The following is a 22,806-nucleotide window of genomic DNA, read 5'->3' on the forward strand; positions in this document are numbered from 1 at the left end:
TTATTTCCCTTTGTGGTAAGACTCAGAGCCTCTGAGTCTTGGGGTTCCCCAGGGAAGGTTTTGGGGAGACCAGAGTGAGCCAAACACTGGAAATTGGCTGGTGGCAGCGATATCAAATCTAAGCTGGTAATTAAGCTTAGAGGGTTCTTGCTAGCTTCTCAGGCTATGAACGCTAAGGTTCAAATCTGAGTAGGAAAGCTATGATAGAAGTACTTCCTTATGTTTGTTTCAAACCTTCCCTGCTACTGACAGGGTCTAAACAATTCTGTGTTGAAATGATGCAGACTGGAACTTCGTGGTACACATGCACTTCTTTCCTTTGGGGCTGCAGACCCAGATCTCCTAAGGCCTGATCTACACTGGGGTGGGGGATTGATCTAAGGCATGCAACTTCAGCTATGAGAATAGCGTAGTTGAAGTCGACCTATCTTGGATCGACTTACTTCCCGTCCTCACGGCGCGGGATCGACAGCTGCGGCTCCCCCATCGACTCCGCTTCTGCGTCTCGCCCTGGTGGAGTTCCGGAGTCGACAGGGAGCGCAGTCGGGGATCAATTTATTGTTTCTAGATGAGACGTGATAAAGCGATCCCTGATAGACGGATTGCTACCCGCCAATCCTGCGGGTAGTGTTGACGTACGCAGAGATCTCCAAGATGCTCCTCAGACTGATCCCCAGACCTCCTCGTATCCTAGTCACATCTCTTTCAAGCTGTTCCAGTTTATTCTTCTACTATTCAATACACCTACATTTAACACAGTGAATGCAGCTGCAGTGCCTACAGATAATTCCTAGTGACCATTGCCAGCTGCAGGGGTTGTATTACCTTAGCTCCGTATTTCCTGGTTTTGAAAAGTTTGAGTTTTGCTGACCTTGACATTCTGGAAAGGCATGAGCTATAATTGGGCAATCTTAATGAAGTTTTCTGCCATTTAATCTATACACATTTAAGCCATATAGTTGCTTAAATAACATACATTTATTCACATTCTTAATTTTTACAGTTTTGTGTTAAAAATGGTGAATGACACATTACTTATTTACAGGATGATTAACATTAATTTTTTAGTCTTGACTAGTCAAGCTTTATTTGGATGGAAATCAAGTAAAAATGCCCCAAAACAGCATTTGAATTTTTTTAGTTAAATACACCTACGTGTGCAGGATACATAAGGAAAAAAAAGTTTATCAAATTGTGTTTTTGTATTTAAAATTAACTGATTTATTAAACAAATGTCGTGTTCTCTGTTGTAGTTAGTGAATTGAATTGATGATTTCTGGTAACAGTGTCTTTCAGGATTTTAAAACTGGAATTTCTCATTCTCTCATACTTCATTTTTATTCATAACTTGGAAGAGAAAAACAAGCTTTCCTCTTTTTCAACTCCTAATTGGTTCTCAGTTTTGCATTAACTCGTCCTTGAACTGAACTAGTTGAATAAACTGAAATTAAGAGAATATTCATATTCTCTCTGTACCTGCAGAAAAAGCTACTGCTGTCAAAAGCTGGTTCAGCACTTCAACAAACTTTCTAGCTCAGGGTGCTTAGCCAGCAATTAACTACTAATTCAGTGGTTTAACTTTGCTCTAACTGTGGCAGCAAACATGTACTGCTTGAATATTATTATTTATATGTAATTTAAATGATTTTAATGGATTATAGTAGATTTTTAGGTTTTAATATAGGCTGTCATAATTTCAAATTTAATTTTGAAAAAAGATTTTTTTAAAAGAAAAGTGTATTTAATTTAAATTAAAAAATGTGATTAAAATAAACTTTTTTTTCAATCAAAAGCTTATCTACCCTATCCTAGCTCTAATCCACCGAACACCAATCAAATAACTGTGTCTTCCTCCTTTGTAATTTAAAACATCCATACAAATAAAAAATTGTGGCCCTAAAATAAAGGGAAAAGTTACTCTGTATTGCTGACCTGAATTTAGCGTATTCTTACTGAGAGTCTTGGTTTTCTCTTTATACTCCTTTATTTAATTGGTTGGGCAGGATGGAGTTTTCAAGATGAGCCTTTCTCCTGATGGAACTCTTCTGGCAGCTATCCATTTCTCAGGAAAACTGACCATCTGGGGAATCCCGTCTCTCAGACTACAAGGAGAATGGGATCAAAGCGACCAGGTACATGGACGTTTAAATATAATAAAGATTTTAATCATGAGTTTAGCTTTATTAGAGATTGAGAGATGTTCTGGATATCTGTCATTTTAGCTGCTGATACTTCTTTCCATTCATCTGCTTATTTACAAGGTGCCCTGTTTTACTGATGCTCTAATTGTAGTGTCTTCTGCAGGTTTGAAGTGAGGGGCCTTTCAGATGAAAAACACGGTTGATATTGGAATGAGTTGAAAGTTGAAAGTGTTGAAAATAATATGTAGTTGACAAAGCCCTAAGTGTGAAGAGAGTAAAATAAACAGAGGCAGGTAAACTGAAACACTGTTTCAAAACACAAATCAGTTGAGTATGTAGCCTTTCAAGTTATAGTTCTGGAGGACCATGGGGTGCAGTAGGCTAATGCATTAGTTTTTTACTCTTGTAAAGTGGTACTTCTCTCCTGAACAATGACACTCCAGAAGGACTTGCTTTCAAATGATGACATCAAAAAGCTATGCTCTACCTAATACAATTTATCTTAGTTTTGTAAGCATGAAATTCAGTGCAATAAAAACCATGGTCTTACCTAATCTTTAAATTAAATAAACTCCTTATTACTTCAACCATACAGTGTGCTGGAGTTGTCAGTTAATGATGAAATGGCATCTGCTTACAGTTTGAAAAGTGGCAGATCTGGAATCATGAGCACAAAGAACTCTGACTTCTCTTGCCTGATTTTGGAAACCATTTCTTAAGTATTAGACAAAGCTTATGTCAGTATCTATCTTACTACATGTGGTGTATAGTGTTCAGTTAATGTCTTTAAAAATCAGGCATGATCCATTTTATAGGATAGAGTGCACTGTCTGCCCATCCAGTAGCTGCTTTTGAAAACCAGAGTTCATATCTGAGTCTGCTCTAATTCTCCCTGCTTTCAGGTGCAAGCTTAGGTGGTGGACTTTTTTGGTTAATAACATGTAGTTGATGCACTGATCTGATTTCATACTGTGTATCTAGGAAAGAACATTTCACATTTTAGGCCAGTTTGAAAAAGTACTTTGACATTTTAGCTATGCAAGGGTCTACTTGCATTGACCAGGCTGTGGGACTGTAAATAGATTTTGTAACCAGACAGGATGTTCAGTATCCAAACATGTTAGAAGAATTATCCTTGATGTTTTCTATCTACATTTGTATCCACAGAATTTGTTTTATACATGTTGTGTATAAATGTCGTTCTCATTTGTTTTAGGGTTGTTCAATTCATAGACTCACTGTTCTTTCTTAGTCTACAAAGTCCATGTGTTGATGAGTGAATTGCCAACCTATTCTGTTATGTAATATCTTCAGTTACTGGTTGTTCACTGTGATTTACTTTTGCCCAATGTTTTTCTGCAGAACATGCTAGCTACTTTAGGGCTCATGATATAAAATATTTTCTACCGTTTATGATCATTTTTGTGAGATGATTTAAATAACTCAGCTTCTCTTTGTCTATATGAAATATATCCAGCTATTCCCACAATCTGTTGAACTCTTCTGCAGTCCATGAGTTGCAGAGCAGATACCATAAGCTCCAACATAGAGCTTTTGGTTTTTTTTTAATGCTATGTAGATACAGATTTACATTGGTGTGTGTGTGTTTTTTTTTAAACTGTTTTTATGATTATTTCCATATCCGAGCATTGTGAGGAGCATTTGCAATTAAGTCTTCCGTAAAGATAAGTAACCGAAACACTTACTGGGACTCATTTCATAAGGCGTACTAATATGTGAAGAGGATTGTGGTTCATAAAATACTCTAAAAGATGACACTACACTCCAAATATAGCCTATGGCCGTAGCAAGCCAAAAGTTTGGATGTCCACTGTCATCCTGTTGTGTGTGAAATATCTGGGTTCAGGCCTGAGAGATACATGTTTGTGACTGGCATGACCAGATCCAGTCTTTGTTTATATTGTTGAGATTAAGCAGTCATATCTGGTAACGACTTTTAGACTCCAAGATATAGTTCTAATTTACATAGAGAACAACACTTCAAAGAATCCGTCGAAACTTTGGGAAAAGAAATGATGTAATTTTTATATTCTTTGCACTTACAAGATCTACATCTGCATTGAGGTTTTGCCTCATGATATTTACTACCTATTACTCATTTGCCAGTGATGCTATTTTAATTATTTTATGCATGTTCCAGTAGAAGGTGATTGATATAAGAATGTATTGATGAACCTGACTTGCCTAGTGCAGAGCCTGTTTTAAAATTGTTTAAGCTGGTGTTGAATTATAATGGATATTTCTTCTGCGAGTGCTTGCTCATGTCCATTCCATGTTAGGTGTGTGCGTGCCGCGTGCACAGTCACTGTAGATTTTTCCCTTAGTGGTATCCGTCAGGCTGGCTCCAGTGCCTTCTGGTGCTATGTGCTCATGCACTGGTATAAGGGGCTTAGGCATCCCCACACCCTCTCAGTTCCTTCTTACTGCCTGTGATGGTCACTGGAACAACTCTTCTTGCCTTGGGAAGGCATTCATGTAGTGGTTCTGTTATTTCCTCTTTTCTTTGCTAGTTTAGTTAGATTCAGTTCATTTCCTTTAGTAGTAGTGTATATTGTTAGACCCCTTCCCCCAGTTGTTTTGAGGAGCATGCTCAACCCTTTGCCTTCTGTGGCAAGCTAATGCTGGGGAGCGACCCACACTCCAGCTGTCTGGAGTGTCTGGGGGAGGCTTATGTGTGGGAGTGTTGCCAGATCTGCTGCTAGTTCAAATGTCGTACGAAAAGGGACAGGGAGGCTAGGCTAAGGTCCATCCTGATGGAAGCTGCACTCAGATGGGCTTTGGAGCAAAGCTGGTCAGATTCGGCACTGAATACCTCTGCACCGAATACTACTCTGGCATCGTGGGTTTCTTGGCACCTTTCCCTTTCATTGGTGCCAAGGAAAAAGCACAAAAAGCAACAGTCTGAGAGGAAGTACTTCCCAGAGCTGAGAACAGATAAACACAGGGAGTGCAGTGGAGTGCAACCTATGTCCAGCCACTCCTCTACCCCGCTCCACAAGTGGCACTGTTGACTCCGCCCTGATTGCAGGTGCCGTTGAGTCCAGTGTAAGACCAATCAACTGACACCCAGGAGGACATTGTAGCGCCAGTGGGGGTGTGGTGTCATCCACCCTGGAGCCATTTGCAGCGGTCAAGGACTTGATTGCTATCCCAGTACAGGCAGGGCATGTTCTGGGACTGGTGAGATCATTGAGCAGAGGGGAGCATGTTGCTCTGAGCTTCTGTCTGACACCGAACTCTCTGGTAATAACCAGAGGGAAAACGACTCTGTTGATGTCAGCAAAGACTTCCCCGCTCTGGCACTGTTCCCCAGACCATCAGCACTGGCCAGTAGAAGCAAGGGGTACCAGTCCCACCCAAACTGATTCGTCCTCAGAGTCAGAGATGGAGTTGTACACCCAACCAAAGTGCCGTTACTCGTACCCGATCTATGTCCTGTTGAATCCTGGTGCGGGTGCCCTCCCAGGCACCTGGCCTGGTGGGCAAGTGGTCTGTGCAAGTCCAATGGCCTTTTTGGAATCCCTGGGGTTCCAGCCATTCATACTCGTGGGAGAGTGTCCAAGAGAAGGGTCCCTCTGCTTCATCATCCGGCACCCGACCTGGATTCTGGTATCGAGCCAGGTACATATACTCAGGACTTGGAGCTGTGTGATGTGGTTGATGCAGAAGGTGAGGAGGAAGCCCCCTGCCAGTGCAGGCCACTGCCACCTCTTCCTCCCCAGATGAAGCTGTGTCAGGGCTGAGTAGCTTGCTGCCGTATGATGATTTTAGAGCTCACCAGGAGTTATTGAAAAATGTGACTTCTAACCTAGTGCTGGAAGTGGAGGTGCTTGAAGAGTCCTCACGCAGCTTGAGCAACATCTTGGTCGCAGCAGTCCCATAAAAAGTGGTCCTGCCCCCCAACAAGGCCCTTATGGGTCCCTATGCCAGACCATATCTTCTCTGGCACCCACTTCAAAAAGAGCAGAGGAAAAAGTGTGGTGTCCCACCAAGGGGTATAAAAACTTCTATTCCCATCCCCTTCCCAGGTCCTTCGTGGTTGGAGTGGCCAACAAAAGAGACAGGCAAGGACTCCAAGGTGTGTCCCGCAAGTCAAAGGACTCAAAGAAGGTGAATCTGTTTGGTAAAAAGATTTATTTTCCTGGTGGGTTGCAGCCCCGCATCTCCAACCAGCAAGCCTTGCTTGGGAGGCATGACTATAACATCTGGGACTCCCATGTTGGAATTCAAGAACTTGCTGACCCAGGAGTCCAGACAGGAATTCTCTGCTCTGGTGGAGGAAAGGAAGACCATAGCCAGGGCCTCTCTCTAGGCTGCCCTAGATGCCCTGACAAAAGGTTGGCATTAGCGGTGGTCATGAGAAGATCCTGCAGGCTCCAATCCTTGGGACTGCCTCCGGAGGTTAAGGAGGCCAATCAGGACCTTCCATTTGAGGGAATTTCCCTCTTGTCCTACCAGATGGATGCAAAACTACCGTGACTGAAAGATTACAAGGCCACCCTCAGGTCTCTGGATCTCTGTCAGCTTAACTTCAGTACCCAGAAAGATAATGGAGCAAATAATTAAGCAATCAGTTTGCAAATACCTAGAAGATGATGATAAAGTGATAAGTAACAGTCATCATGGGTTAGTCAGGAACAAATTGTGTCAAACCAACCTAGCAGCTTTCTTTGACAGGGTAACAAGCCTTGTGGATAGGGAGGAAGCAGTAGATGTGATATATCTTGACTTTAGTAAGGCTTTTAATATTGTCTCGAATGAACAAACTAGGGAAATACAGCCTAGATAGTGCTACTATAAGATGGGTGCGTAACTGATTGAAAAAACATTCCCAGAGAAGGGCATATCATGGGGGATCCTGCAGGGATCAGTCCTGGGACCAGTTCTATTCAATGTCTTCATCAATGATTTAGATAATAGCATAGACAGTACATTATAAAGTTTGTGGATGATACCAAGCTGGGAGGGGTTGGAAGTGCTTTGGAGGATAGCATTAAAATTCAAAATCATCTGGAGAAACTGGAGAAAAGGTCTGAAGTAAATAAGATCAAATTCAATAAGTACAAATGCAAAATACTCCACTTAGGAAGGAAGGAAAAACGAGTTCCCATCATACAAAATGGGAAATAACTGTCTAGGAAGGAGTACTGCAGAAAGGAATCTGGGGTCCATAGTGAATCACAAGTTAAATATGAGTCAACAGTGCAACACTGAGAAAAACATACATACATCATTCTGGGATGTATTAGGAGGAGTATTTGTAAGCAAGACACAAGAAGTAATTCTTCTGCTCTGCTCCATGTTGATTAAGCCTTAACTGGAATATTGTGTCCTGTTCTGGATGCACATTTCAGGAAAGATGTAGACAAATTGAAGAAAGTCCAGAGAAGAGCAAATAAATAAATTAAAGGTCTAGAAAACATGACTTATGAGGGAAGATTGAAAAAAATGGGTTTGTTTAGTCAGGAGAAGACAAGATTGAGAGAGGACATACCAGTTTTCAAGTATATAAAAGGTTGCTACAAGGAGGATGGAAAAAAAATTGTTCTCCTTAACCTCTGAGAATAGGACAAGAAGCAACGGGCTTAAATTGCAGCAAGGGCAGTTTAGGTTGGACATTAGGAAAAACTTCCTAACTGTCAGAGCGGCTAAACACTGGAATAAATTGCCCAGGGAGGTTGTGGAATCTCCATCATTGGAAATTTTTAAACATCTGTCAGGGATGGTCTAGATCAGGGGTTGGCAACCTTTCAGAAGTGCTGTGCCGTGTCTTCATTTATTCACACTGATGTAAGGTTTCACGTGCCAGTAATACATTTTAATGTTTTTAGAAGGTCTCTTTCTATGTCTATAATATATAACTAAACTCTTGTTGTATGTAAAGTAAATAAGGCTTTTAAAATGTTTAAGAAGCTTCATTTAAAATTAAATTAAAATGCAGAGCCCCCCAGACTGGTGGCCAGGAACCGGGCAGTGTGAGTACCACTGAAAATCAGCTCGTGTGCTGACTTCGGCACCCATGCCATAGGTTGCCTACCCCTGGTCTAGATAATACTTAGTCCTGCATGAGTGAAGGGGACTGGACTAGATAACCTCTCAAGGTCCCTTCCATTCCTTTGACTTTATGATACCCTCAGACCTTCAAGGAAGCACTTCAGGCCTCAGAAAATGGTCATCTTCTCATCTCCATCACCATACCAACATCTGTTTAAGAAATGCAGCAGGGATTGTAAGCACAGGCAACCACCCCCTTCCACCTCAGCCTCATTACTGGGCTTGCATAGATATCTGGCCTGTCCCAAGCAGAACTTTTGAAGTGGCACCAGAGGACATTTATATCAGTTTCTGATACTGGATTCTGCCCCCCTTTTGTTTTCTCAGACCGTCTTTCCTACTTTGGCCTGGCATGGTCCCTCATTACCTCGGACTGTTGGGTGCCAAGTATGGTGGAGGAAAGTTATTCCCTTTAGCTTTCTTCCACCCTTCTCTCCCATCCCCTCCTCATCCCTCTTCAGTGACCCTTCTCATGAGCAACTTCTAGTCCTGGAGGTGTAAGCTATCCTTCGAGAAGGGGCTGTGGGGCAGGTGTCTCAGAACTTGAGAGGGGTAGGGTTTTACTTCTGCTGATATTTCCTGATCCTGAAGGCCAGAGGGGATCTTTGACCCATCCTAGATTTGCATCACCCTCACAGTTATCTCAAGAAACTGAGGTTCTGCATGGTCTCCCTGGCCTCCATTATTCCCTCCCTGGATCCAGGGGACTGCTATATTGCCCTCGACTTGAAAGACACTGATTTCCACATCTCCATTTTCCAGGGCTACAGAAGGTTTCTCGGATCCATTGTAAACCAGACCCACTACCAATTTACTATCCTCTTCTTTGGCCTGTTGGCAGTGTTTTTACAATATGTGTGGCGGTGGTGGCGGCCTTACTCAGAAGGCAAGGTGTTAGCGTCTACCTTTACCTCAATGACTGGCTAATGAAGGGCCAGTCCAAGGCCCAGGTGAGAGTCAGCATTTATCTGGTCTAAGCTACCTTCTGAGCCCTGGGTCTATTGATAAATTAGCAAAAGTTGACTCTCGTTGCTGTGCTCAGTTCTACCTGGCCCAGAGCCTTCCTCCCAGAGTCTGCTCAATGGTCTGTGAGGGGATGTTGGATGGGATGGGATCTGAGTTACTGCAGAGAATTCTTTCCTGGGTGCTGGCTGGTGAGTCTTGCCCTCATGCTCAGGGTTTAGCTGATCTCCATATTTGGGGTCTGGATGGAATTTTCCTCCAGGGCGGATTGGCAGGGGCCCTGGAGGTTTTTCACCTTCCTCTGCAGCGTGGGGCATGGGTCACTTGCTGGTGGATTCTCTGCAGCTTAAGGTCTTCAAAGCACAATTTTAAGGACTTCAATAACTCAGTCATGTGTTAGGGGTTGTTATAAAAGTGGATGGGTAGGGTTCTGTGGCCTGCTTTGTGCAGGAGGTCAGACTAGATGATTATATTGGTCCCTTCTGACCTATGAGTCTGTGAGAGGCTCAGTTCCTGACAGTGTTGGCTGTGGTATTGAAGAGCAAGGCCCACATTGTCATGACAGCCTGTTTCTGCCTCGGACTTTTAGGTCACATGGCTACGTGCACTTGTGGTACAAAAATTAGGGGAGGGAGGGATAGCTCAGTGGTTTGAGCATTGGCTTGCTAAACCGAGGGTTGTGAATTCAGTCTTTGAGGGGGCCACTCAGGGATCTGGGACAAAAATCAGTACTTGATTCTGCTAGTTAAAGCAGGGGGCTGGACTCAATGACCTTTCAAGGTCCCTTCCAGTTCTAGGAGATAGGTATATCTCCAATTATTATTAATTATGCAAAATTGTACCTCAGACCCCTTCAAGCTTGGCTGGCCTTAGTGTACCTCACTTGGACTTGGTGCTTACAGTTCCCACCCCAATCCTCATTTCCCTCGACTGATGGAGGCATCCCCGATCGGTTCCCTTTGTCTCTCTTCAGCCATCAGTATCCCTAATCTTGGTTGCATTCACTCTAGATTGGGAGGCTCACCTTGAACACTTCAGGACTCAGGACCTGTGGTCCTAGGACGAGCTCTCATTGCATATAAATGTCAATTGCTCAGAGCAGTCTACCTAGCATGCAAGTGTTTCTACCCGAGACTGCGGGCAAAGTAGTGCAAGTGCTCATGGACAACACAGCAGCCATGTTTTGCATCAACAGGCAGGGAGGGGCATGCTCGTTCATCCTCTGTCAAAAGGCCCGTGAGACTGGCTTGTTCAGAAGAAGTCCGCCAGGTTTTGCTAGGTAGTGTGAAATCATCTACTAGAGTGACTTACCTTGCCAAATGGAAGTGTTTCTTGGTTTGATCATCCCAATGAGGCCTCTTACTAACCTTGTCACCCCTCCAGTCTGTGCTGGAGTAACTGCTGCATCTGAAACAACAGGGCCTAGCCATTTCATTGTTCAAGGTGCATTTAGCAGCAATCTCAACCTTCCACCCTCTGATGGACAGTAGGTCGGTCTTCTCATGCAAAATATCCATTTGCTTCTTCAAAGGATTAGAGAGACTTTACAATGAAATTTGTGAACTCATTCCACTGGAGGCCCTAAACCTGGTCTTGTCAAGACTCATGGGCCCTCCTTTTGTGTTGCTGGAATCATGCTTTCTGACATTTGTCTCCTGGAAGGTTACCTTCCTGGTAATGATTACCTCAGCCAGGAGGGTCTCAGAAATCTTGGCCCTTATTTCAGAATCCCTATATACAGTGTTAAGGAGAAGGCTCAACTACGTCTCTACCCAACCTTCCTTGTCTTGCACTTTCATAGTAATCAGGCTATTTTCCTGCCTGTTTTCTTCCCCAAACTGCACAAAAATACAGAGGAGTGGCATCTCCATACGTTGGAAGTTAAATGTGCCCTGGCCTTCTATACTGAAAGAACCAAGCAATTCTGTAAATCCATGCAGCTTTTTGTGGCAGTAGCAGACAGGATGAAAAGCCTACCAGTTTCAGCCCAGAGAATCTCACCCTGTTCCCCCTCCTGCCATTTTGACAGCCCATTTGATGAGAGCTCAGGCTCCATCTGTCCCAGTTCCTGATCCAAAACATCTGCAGAGAAGTGACCTGGTAGTTGATACATACTTTCTCCTCCCACTATGCCATTACCCAGCAGGCTAGGAGTAATGCCAAGTTTGGTAGAGCAGTGTTGCAATCTGTATGTCCATGAACTCTGAACCCACTTCCTTGCTGTCCATTTGAAAGTCCTCTAACATGGAATGGGCATGAGCAAGCACTTGAAGAAAAAATGGTTACTAACCTTTCCATAGCTGCTGCTGTTTGAGATGTGATGTTCATTTCATTTCACAATCCATCCTCCTGTCCATCTCTTGGAGTTAGCTGGCAGGAAGGAACTCAGGGGGTGTGGGGCTGGCTGGGGCTCTTATATTAGTGCATGAGTGCTTGGCACCAGAGGATGCTAGAGCCAGCCTGACGGATACCAGTGAGGGAAAAGTCTCCGGTGTCTGCATTCAGCATGTGCGCACCTGACATGGAATGGACATGAGCAACACATCTCGAAGAACAACAATTACAGCAAGGTTAGTAACTGTTTTTTATAGGACAAAACTTTTCAGAAATATGCAACTTTTACCTGTTTTGCACAGAAAGATTTTGGTTTCATAAAATGTGGGGTGAGAACTGGCATGCCAAAAAAACCAAACCAACCAACTCCCCCCCCCCAGTGATACTAGTATGCTTTTGTGCTCCTATAAAAAAACCAAACCAAACCAAACCCCAAATTTTCTGCTGCACTGAAACTGGACCCAGTCTGGTGTTTCAGCTGTCGAGAAGTGTCCTTTTGATGTTGTAAATTGCTTGGGGCACAGCCACTATATCCTCTATCTTCACAGTGTCCTGCACCCTGACTGTACTCAGTAAATAATGAAAGCTGTTTTTCCGTCACATTCTGTGTGACTTGTGATACCGCACTGTGTGAGATTGAGCATCACTCTCCTACTGTACATCTTTGTGTGCTCTTTCCAAGATGAAGAAAAATCTGTTCAAAGGAAGGAGTTGCAGGTGCAGAGATCACTAAATACTGGTGGTTCCTCTGTTATGCTAGTCCTACAAGGGAAATGTTACAGAGATAACTGACTATAACACATGATCCTGGGTTCCTAAGATGCAGGGGAATTTAGAGTGACACTTGCGTTCTATGATTTATAACGAGTAATTGTTCTCTTAAAACACTTCAGGTAAAACAAATCACATATAGTTTGGGAAAGTGGGCAGCTTAATTGAATATCCTGTATTTGAGAAATTCATGGGCAACCATTGCCATAGAACACTGCCCGGATCAGTGAGTCATTGGGTTATCTGTTGATAGATCCCGGTTTCTTATGTAGGACATGGTGCTAGGCAGAATACTGTATTAGATGGACTATGGGTCTGATCCATTGTGCAGTTCCTATATTTCTAAATTAAATATTTAAAGAAAGGGTCCAACTTGTACATCTGACATAGTGGAAGAAGTTTGAATTTGCATGGATGTAGTCTCGGTGATAACAGAGCAGTTTAAGACTGGAAAATTGAAGATTTACCTTTCGTGAGAAGTAGTTAGATATAAAGGGGGCAAAATGTTTGCTTTTTAAAGATGATTGCTTACTAATATACTTAGTGTAACATTGCAACTTAATTTTTTTTAGCCAGGTTATGATGAGATCAATCCAGATTGGAGGCTTTCTGCTGAAAAAAGGAAGAAAATAAAAGGTGGGTGATGTAGTCAAATTATTATGCTAAACATTGATGTTCTGGAAAAAAAAATACATTGGTTAAAGAACATAATGGTTTTAATTAAAATCTTGCCTAGGATAGTTGCCAGAATTGTGCATCTTTCTTGAATTTTCAGTTCATCCTAGCTTAATGAGTGTCACAATGCAAACATTTAAAAATCCGCTGTTAGGCATACTTTGCAGCTGAAATATCCTTTTATTTATGGTTACAGATAATATAGGGCTTTTTCATTCATGATAAATCAGAAGGTTGTGGATCCTGTCTCCATGGAAGGCTTAACACTCAGCAAAAATATCTGTCTGTCTTGGAAATACATGAAACAATAAATTGTATGTTGCAGAAATTTGCAGAGCCCACCAGGAGGCCTCTTGGGATATATTGGAACCTGAGAGCCGAGTCCACAGAGCTTGGTTTCTAAAGTTTAGGGAGGTAGGTGGGTGGGCTTTAGAGCCTGAGCTCCAGCCCGAACTGCAACCCCAAAGTGCTGTCCACATAGCTATTTTTAGAGTGCTGGCATGAGCCCTGCTATGGAAGATTTGCTCCTGCGGGCTCCAACATGCTGTGTAGGCATACCTTTGTAGTCTTTTCATATTTAATTCAGTCCTTCCCCTCCACACCAGCATGATGAATTTTAAAAGTCTTGGAACAAGTTAGAACACTACAGGAGGTTGGTCTGCCTGCTTGTCTTCAGTTAATATTTTAGCTGAGAGCCTGTTTTAATGTACTTCCATTTATACATGCAGTGTTAATGCCATGCTTGTACATCAGTATATGAACAATGTTTATATAGCCAGCACAGATGCTCCCCCCAACTTACAAAAGGGGTTCCATTGTGGAACGCCTTGCGTAAGTCGAATTTTATGTAAGTCGGGGACATATACCTGACAATTATGAAAAAACAAACGCCGCTTACGGAACTTAGGGAACTTTTTCCGTAAGTGTGGGTTTGCATAAGTCGGGTTTGCATAACCCGGGGAAGCATCTATAGCTTCACAGCAAAGAAGCTAATAGCTTCATAGTTCCACTGATACAAAGAAAGTAACAACAAGAAGTATTGTTGTAGTACCTCTGGGCCTCAGTCATAGATCAGGGCCGCATTTTCCTGAGGTACTTGTGGTGCCAGCCCCTAAAAGTTTACAGTCTAAGGCCACGTCTACACTACGAGATAATATCGAATTAGCTAAAATCGGTTTTATAAAACTGATATTATAAATTCGATTTCATGCGGCCATACTAGGCACAGTAATTCGGCGTTGTTGCGTTCCATGGTTCCGAGGCTAACATCGATTTCTGAAGCGTTGATTGTGGGTTAGCTCTTCTGTAGCTATCCATAGTTTCCCGCGCCGTCTCCCCGCCCCTGGAATTTCTGGGTTGAATCATATTGTCGCGGGTGGTTCTGTAATAGTCGTTTCAGTACATTCCTTCTCGGAAAAACATCAGCTTGACAATCCTTTCGCCACATTTTTCTCCTGGAGTTGCCCTGGCAGACGCCATAGCACGGACACCATGGATGGCCGTTCAGCTTTTTCTCTTTTCCGGCACCATTATGTGTACTGGAACTGCTCGTAACAGAAGGCGTGCGATACTCCACGGCTACACAGCGCATTCATTGCTTTGCCATGATAGCAGAGATGGTTACTGGTCATTCTTGTTACCGTCTCTATGCCGTGGAGAAAACTGGCAATTGAGATTGGACGGTTATCTCTCCCCCTCATGTACTTCCACTTGCTATTCAATGAGTGCGCCCTGGTGAAATTGGCCAGGGGCGCAACGCAAAAGCAAATTGGGATTGACTTCACTTGGGACTTAAGTCAATCCCTCCCTTTATGTTTCTAAAATAGAGTCAGTCTGCCTAGATAAGGGGCAAGTGTATTTAGAGACCAGTGTATCAGAGCACAGCTGTTCCGTGTCAGGATTCACAGGGGGTGCCCTGCAACAACCCACCCGTTGCTTACCCTCCTCCCCCAACCTTCTGGGATACCGTTGGCGTGTCCTGCCCATTTGTGGTCATGAAGTAAATAAAGATATGCAGGAATAGTTAGAAACATGTGATTTTAGTGACATAAAATGAGGGGAGCAGCCTCCCAGCGCGATGTAGTCCAGGCAGGCATTAGCGTATGGGGAGAGGAAGCAGCATGCATGCTGCTATTGCAGGTCAGCAGTACAGGAATAAAATTTCTTTACACAGGAAAGGGAGGGGGCTGAAAGCCCCAGTTGCTATGATGGAAGCTGGTTATTTAGCATTCGTGTCCTATCTACTTGGGGCAGTAACCAGCAATGTTGGCTCGATTCAACATGTTAGTATTCATGAGGACGGTTACTAGTCCTATTGCACCGGTCTCTTACCACCGGGGAGGGGAGAGAGAGGAGCGGATACTGCTCTTCACTGCTGCAGCGCATCGCGTTACCAGGCAGCATTCAGCTACACTAGATGGTTGACATTGAAAATAGTCAAGAAATGATTTCTTTCCTTGTCTTTACGTTGGTGGGGGGAAGGGGGAAAGAAACTGAGGAGCATTCCCTGAACACGGCTAGACACTGTTGTTTGACCTATAGACCATGGGAGGCTCAGCCAGAATGCAAAACTTTTCAGGACTGCTGTAGACTGTGGATAGCTGGATCCTCAGTCCGCCTCCATCCTGAGGCGTCATTTAGTCTCTGGTTTCCGTTACATTGTCACGCAGCGCTGTGTATTCCTGGAGATTTTTTTTTCAAAACGCGTTTGCATTTCGTGTCTGTAACGGAGCTCTGATACAAACGATTTGTCTCCCATTTACAGCCGATTCAGATCTAGTGTCTCCCGTACGGTCCAGGTGAGAGCTCTTTTTGGATTTTGAGACTGCATTCGCCACCGCAGTGCTGATCAAGAGCTCCACGCTGGCAAACAGAAATTGTAATTCAAAAGTCTCGAGGGGCTTTTCCTGTTTACCTGCCCGCTGCATCGAGTTCAGATCCGCTGTCCAGGCGGTCGAGTTGGTACTGTGGGGAATACCTCTAGCGAGGCCAATAACGTCGATTTCCGTGCACACTAACCGTAATCCGATATGTTAATATCGAATTTAGCGCTACTCCTCTCGTCGGGGGGAGTACAGAAATCGATTTAAAGAGCCCTTTATATCGATATAAAGGGCGTTGTAGTGTGGACGGGTACAGCATTAAATCGATGTAACGCTCTTTAAATCGATTTAAACGCGTAGTGTAGACCAGGCCTAAGTGACCTGGCATGCACAATCAGAGTAAAGATTTGTCTAGGAGAGAAATGGAAAAGTCCAGTTACAAAAAGTAAAGTTATTTTTGCCAAATTACATGACTTGATTTAAAACGAACAAAACCCTCCTTGACACCATGCCTTCCTGAGATTAGTGAGTGGAAATCTTCTAAGGATTCATACAGGTGGTTTCATTATAGTCCCTTTTACCTGCTTAAGTCATGATTAACTTGATCAGAATAATTGGCAGTAGAAATAACAGCATCTACCTTGTTTTGAGGAGATAAGTTTGGCTAATACAGTTCATAGCTATAGTTTAAAAATCTTTGCCAGTTAGTGAGAGGCCAGCATTCTGAACCAGAGAAGAGCCCAAGGAAAACTTGTTGATAAAATATGACTGCAATTTAAAAGCTGCTGTTCAGACACTTCTACAATTTCTGAGATATACCCTGGTATTATCTATGTAACAAAATTTAGACAACGATCATTCAAAGTGAAAAGCACGAACTGAATTGAAAGGAGAGTGTGCTGTAATATTTAGAAAATAAGGTGGTCTGTCTTCACTTAAGGGCAATATCTAACTGCATAAGCAAATTGCCCACAAAGTGTAAAATTCTAGATTGTAACTATTTTTAAAATGTCATCTTAATAACTGTTTTCTCCCTGAGTGGTCCTCTAAGAGTTCTGTTTTCAGTTATGATATGTCCTCCAGCTGAATGCAATTTTTCTGGATCCCATCCTTAATTTTCTATGCATTTGCCAAAGAAATTCAGTCCCAAATCTTTATCAAATGCTCAAAACCTGTCATACTCAGTGCATGTAAATCAGCTTGCTGTAAATTAGTTTTGTTCAAGCAATATTTAAAAAGGAATGCAGTTATGTCAAAATCTATAGTGGTTGAGTTTTACTTTAGTTAATACAGAGTTGACTGTGATTAAAAATACTATTGCTGTAAAATAGAAATTTAGTGAAGCGAGGCTGTGTCTGATGCTGATGAATATGTTTGTTAGAAATGCTTTTGGTTTTCTCCTTTAGATAAAGAATCGTATTATTCACTAATGGATATAAATTGGTGGGCAGAAAATGCTGTGATCTTGGCTCGCTGCTCTGGAGCTTTGACTGTGTCATCTGTGAAAACATTAAAAAACTTACTGGGGAAATCATGTGAATGGTTTGAAAGTTCCCCTCAGGTCACTTCTACTCATGATGGAGGATTTCTAAGCCTGGAGGTAATAAACATATATTAACAATACTAAGAAACCCCCCACTGTAGTATAATAAAACCTCACTTTTTTCGGTTTGCTAATATGCAGAACCCAAAATGTTTATACAAAAGATGGCCATCTCTCCCACCCTAATAGCAGATTCTGTAATGAAATCTTATCTTACTATGTTTTCATTGCATTTACAAATTGTTTTATCATACATACTTTGAAGGATTATCCTAAATCATGAAAGCAAATGAATAAAATAGTTTGAAATTTTTGGCTTTTTGAGTTACCTTCTCGCTGACTAATGTTCAGAATCCACTACTTTGCAATATATTTTCTGGTCATAAGTATAAATAAACAAGGCCCCACTCTATTGAGACATTTGCTTTGTTTCAGTATAGATTATTTGATTTATTTAATTTTATGCTACTTGGAAAAAATGGGTTTTCTTCAAACTGTTTTAATTAGAAGGAAAAATAATCTGATATATACAGTAACCAAGAAAATGTGTATCTACAAATTTGTACAGTAAGAATGGCAATTTATGTGTATGTTAAAATATATATCTATATCTATATCTATATATAATTATATGAAAAATTCTGCAACCTGAGTCATCCTTCCTCATGTAAAACTCGCATTGGCTTGAAGTCTCATGGATACTGGGTATGTTTGATTGAAGTGGGGTTATTTGTCCCTATCACTTATTCAGAGAAGAAATGCTATTAAAAACAAACTATGTAAAATGTTTTTATAATTTTTTCATTTATTTAAATTAAGCCAAAAAAAGCCTGCTGCCCTCCATAATAATGTATACCCGCAATGTTATTTCAATCCAAGTAATTAAATCTTTGATTTTCCCTGTAAAATTGTTATGACATGTTGGTCTTACAACATAAGAACAGCCATACTGGATGAGACCAAAGGTCCATCTAGCCCAGTATCCTGTTTTCCCACAGTGACCAATGCCAACTGCTTCAGAGGGAATGAACAGAACAGGTACACTGCTACCTTGATATAACGCCACCCGATATAACATGAATTTGGATATAACACAGTAAAGCAGTGCTCCGCGGGGGGTAGGGGGGCGAGCCTGCACACTCCAGTGGATCAAAGCAAGTTCAATATAACGTGGTTTCACCCACAACATGGTAAAATTTTTTGGCTCCCAAGGACAGCGTTATATCGAGGTAGAGATGTAATCATTAAGTGATCCATCCATTGTTCCCCTTTCCCAGTCAAGACTGATTAAAAACAAAAGAAACGAACACCAAACACCTTTTACATCACAGTTGTTGCTAATACTTGTTTCAGAACAGCATGATCGCAATATAAACAAGTTTGTTCATATGTCTGTTGAAAGATGCATTACTATGGAAATGACGTTAATTGAAAGACCTGAAAAGAGAAGCTTAGTACATTGATATAGAGTTCCAAATAATTGATTAAATATGTGACTTTTTAGTTTGCATGCTGTTTAACTCATGAGTTAGCTAAATTTTCTGATAATAGAACTGATATGGATTACCTCTTAGTTCCCCACCTTGTACGGCTTCCTGCCTCGGTTAGAGGACACAGTATCTGACTGGTAGCTCATTGAGATTTATGGAAGTCTTTCTGTTAACTTCAGTGGGCTTTGGATCAGATCTGTAGTCCAGGATGGAGAGCCAAGAAGCATCCCTGAAGTACAAATTACAGGTTACAAGCTAATGTTTTAATGTGTGGGAGTGGGAGGAGGCAGGGTCCTTGATCCTGAAGTTGATGTGAATTGTGGATGCTCAGCATTTTCCTGAATGAGGCAGCTTGGGAGCAAACTAACAACAACAACATATTGCACTGTTTAAGACTTGCGTTTCTGTGTAGTGCGAGATAAAACTGGCTCCAAAGAGATTACGCTTGGAGAGCAGGCCTGGTGAAGAAGATGAAGGAGAAGATGACTCTGACTCAGATGATGTAACTTCTGCCAAGGCCAGATATTTCAGTTACCTAAAGCAAGGCCTGTATTTTGTGACAGAAATGGAGCGATTTGCTCCTCCACGGAAACGTTCACGCGCTATTACAAAGAATTACCGTCTTGTGAGTTTAAGATCTACAACCCCAGAGGAGCTTTACCAGAGAAAGGTAAGATTGAGACCCATACAACGTGAGACTAAGACAACAGTAAAGATTAACGTAAAATGACTGTTTTTCATTGTTTTAGAAAGACCAGCTTTGATATCTTCCTGTTGTATTTATTTTTTTCTTTTAATATAAGGGTCTAGCCATGTATTTCTAAGGGGTGTATGTGAATGAGAGAGAGATCAACAATACGCAGTGTGTCCACCAGCTGGAAGGCACGTGATTAAAATAGAGAACCTGCGTTAGTGTAATTCAAATGACAAGTTATTTAAGGATCATTTGAGCAGAAAGTATAAGATTCATTAGACTGTGAATGGTGGATAAGCTACATCACGTTAGACGTTTATAATTAGACTAGAGAAAACCCTAGTAAATATATTTAGTGAAACAATCCTGTATTGGCCAGGGGACAGAACTGATATGCTATTTTATTTCTTTGATTCAGTGGTAATGTCCACTGACATAGATGGTATCACGATTACAGGGCTAGCTGTACCTCTGTCCCCTGTAGTTTCTCTGAATGCATACACCCCCAGATGTTTTGATCAAGATTTTCATAATAACTAACCTAATCTTCCTCGCTACAGATTAAGCCATTATTTCGTGTACTACCTTGAGTGGATGCAGAGAACAGTTGTCAGAACAAAGAGTAATGGTCTCAAGCTGCAGTGGGGGGAGATTTAGGTTGGATATTAGGCAAAACTTTTTCACTAGGAGGGTGGTGAAGCACTGGAATGGGTTACCTAGGGAGGCGGTGGAATCTCCTTCCTTGGAGGTTTTTAAGGTCAGGCTTGACAAAGCTCTGGCTGGGATGATTTAGTTGGGGATTAGTCCTGCTTTGAGCAGGGGGTTGGACTAGATGACCTCCTGAGGTCCCTTCCAACCCTGGTATTCTGTGATTTTATGATCCCTGTCCTCTTCATAACTGCTCTTAATGAATTTGACAACTATCAGGTCCCTGCCCCCTGTTGTCTTTTCTCAAGACTAAACCTGCCCAATTTTTAAAACTTTTCCATATAGTTCATTGTTTTAAATATTTTATCACTTTTGTTGCTCTCTTCTAATCTCTATCCATGTTTCCCTCATCTTTTCTAAAGTGTAGTGCCCAGAGATAGAAACAGTATGCTAGCTGAGGCGTCGTCAGTGCAGAGTAGAGCAGGACGATTACCTCCCATGTCTTACCTATGATACTCCTGTTAATACGCCCTAGAATGACATTAGCCTTTTATACAACTGCATCATATTGACTCTCATTCAATTTGATTCACTCTAACCCTCAGATCCTTTTCAGCAGTATTAACACCTAGCCATTCAATTTTGTAGTTCTTCTGATTTTTGCCCTCCCAAGTGTACTACTTTGCCTTTAATCTTAATTGAATTTCATCTTATTGTTTTCAGACCAGTTTTCCATTTGTCTAGATTATTTTGAATTCTAAGTCTGTCCTTCAAAGTGCTTGCAACCTCACGGAGCTTGGTGTCATCTGCAAATTTTACAAGCATGCTCTCCACCTAATTATCCAAGTCCAAGAAAATATTGAATGGTACCGAACCCAGGACTGATGCCTGTGTGACCCCTCCTAGATACACCGTCCCAGTTTAACAGTGAACCATTGATAACTACTCTGAGTTCAGTCTTCCAACCAGTTGTGCACCCACCTTATTGTAAATTCATGTAGACCACATTTCCCTATTTTGCTTATGAACATGTCATGTATAACTGTCTCAAAAGCCTTACTAAAATCAAGAAGTATAATGTTTACTGGTGCCCCCTCCCTGCCCCAATCCACTAGGCCAGTAACCCTGTCAAAAAAGGAAATTAGGTTGGTTTGGCATGATTTTGTTTTTAACAAATTCATACTGGCTGTTCCTTCTAATCCTATTATCTTCTAGGTGCTTACAAATTAATTTTTTAATAGTTTGTTCCAGTATCTTTCCAGGTATTAAAGTTGGGCTGACCAGTGTATAATTTGCTGGCTCCTCTTAGTTCTCTCTTTTAAAGGTAGCTACTATGTTTGCTCTTCTCCAGTCCCCTGGGACTGCACCTATCCTCGATGTGATCTCAAAGATAAGGCTAATGGGTCTGAGAGTGCTTCAGCTAGTTCCTTAAATACCTTAGAATGAATTTCATCAAGTTCTGCCAACTTGAATACATTTAATGTATATAAATATTCTTTTAACGTGTTCTTTCTTTATTTTGGCTTGTGTTACTTCCCCTTTCTTGTTATAGAATTGTGTTGAGTATCTCATCACCATTAATCTTTTTTTCTGAAGACGGAAGCAAAGTAGGCATTAAACCCATCAGCCTTATTGATGTCATCAGCTTTTAAGTCCCCTTTCCTGCTAAGTAAAGAACTTACACTTTCCTTTTGTTTTTCTCTTGCTCATAATGTATTTAAGGGAACCTGTTTTTACTGCCTTTTATGTCTCATGTTAGGTATAACTCATTTTGTGCCTTAGCCTTTCTGATTTTATACCTGTGTGCTTATGCTATTCTTTTGCATTCCTCTTACCAATTTGTCCGTGTTTCCTATTTCTGCGGGATTCCTTTTTGATTTTCAGGTCATTAAAGAGCTCCTGATGGAGTTGTGATGGCCTCTTAATGTCCTTCCTATCTTCCCTTCTCATTGAAGTAGTTTGCAGTTATTCCTTTAATGTTGTCTCCTTGAGAAATTGCCAGCTCTCCTGAACTCATTTTTCCCTTGTTTTTTTTCTTCCCATGGGACCTTACCTCTCAGGTTGTTGAGTCAGTTAAAATCTGCTTTTTTGAAGTTCATTGTCCTTATCCGGCTACTCTTACTCGTTCCTTTTTTTAAAATCATAATCTCATTTCATGGTCACTTTCACTCAAATTGTCTTCCACCCTCAGGTTCGCTCCGAGGGTGGAATTGCACAGTTCTCTCAATCTTAGACCAAGTCCTGAGCTACAGTACTTTGTGTATCAACTGTGCTTAGCAGCAGGCCCAGTTCAGTTTTGGCACAGAAGACTGACTAGTAGTGAATATAGCGGCCATATACTACTTTAAACTTAAACATTGTTTTTTTGATTTTTTTTTTTTTTTTTTTTTAAAAAGGACCAAAACATGTACAGAAAGAGTTTTAAAATAACATGTAGTTGACACACATCTATTGTCTAAGGCTTCTTGATGGTAACTTATGCTGTTTTAACTTCTTCAGACCCTCCAGTTGGGTGCGAATGTGAACCTGTTTCTTGAGAAAGGGTTCCTTTTTAAACCTGCTACAGTTCTTAGCTCTCCAGTATGCACGTGCTTTTACCTATTCTGGGATTGTCTCTTAATAGCCCCGAGTGTCTGTGGAGAATTTGATA

The 22,806-nt window shown here is 41.7% G+C and overlaps 1 protein-coding gene across 3 annotated transcripts in view; it reads left to right on the forward strand.

Moving 5' to 3' along the window:
• NBAS (NBAS subunit of NRZ tethering complex) overlaps positions 1–22,806 on the forward strand; it is a 405,412-nt gene that overhangs the window by 51,048 nt on the left and 331,558 nt on the right. For all 3 annotated transcript variants that reach the window (XR_012655479.1, XM_032778999.2, XM_075063671.1), the window contains exons 12-15: positions 2,004–2,132; positions 12,857–12,920; positions 17,188–17,381; positions 19,227–19,484. Coding sequence is in view for 2 of the 3 variants with exons in the window: in XM_032778999.2 (XP_032634890.1) it covers positions 2,004–2,132; positions 12,857–12,920; positions 17,188–17,381; positions 19,227–19,484 (645 nt within the window). In the remaining variant the exon portion in view is untranslated. The remainder of the gene's footprint in view (positions 1–2,003; positions 2,133–12,856; positions 12,921–17,187; positions 17,382–19,226; positions 19,485–22,806) is intronic.

The sequence above is a fragment of the Chelonoidis abingdonii genome, chromosome 3 (assembly GCF_003597395.2).
Source record: "Chelonoidis abingdonii isolate Lonesome George chromosome 3, CheloAbing_2.0, whole genome shotgun sequence".
Classification (NCBI taxonomy): Eukaryota; Metazoa; Chordata; order Testudines; family Testudinidae; genus Chelonoidis; species Chelonoidis abingdonii.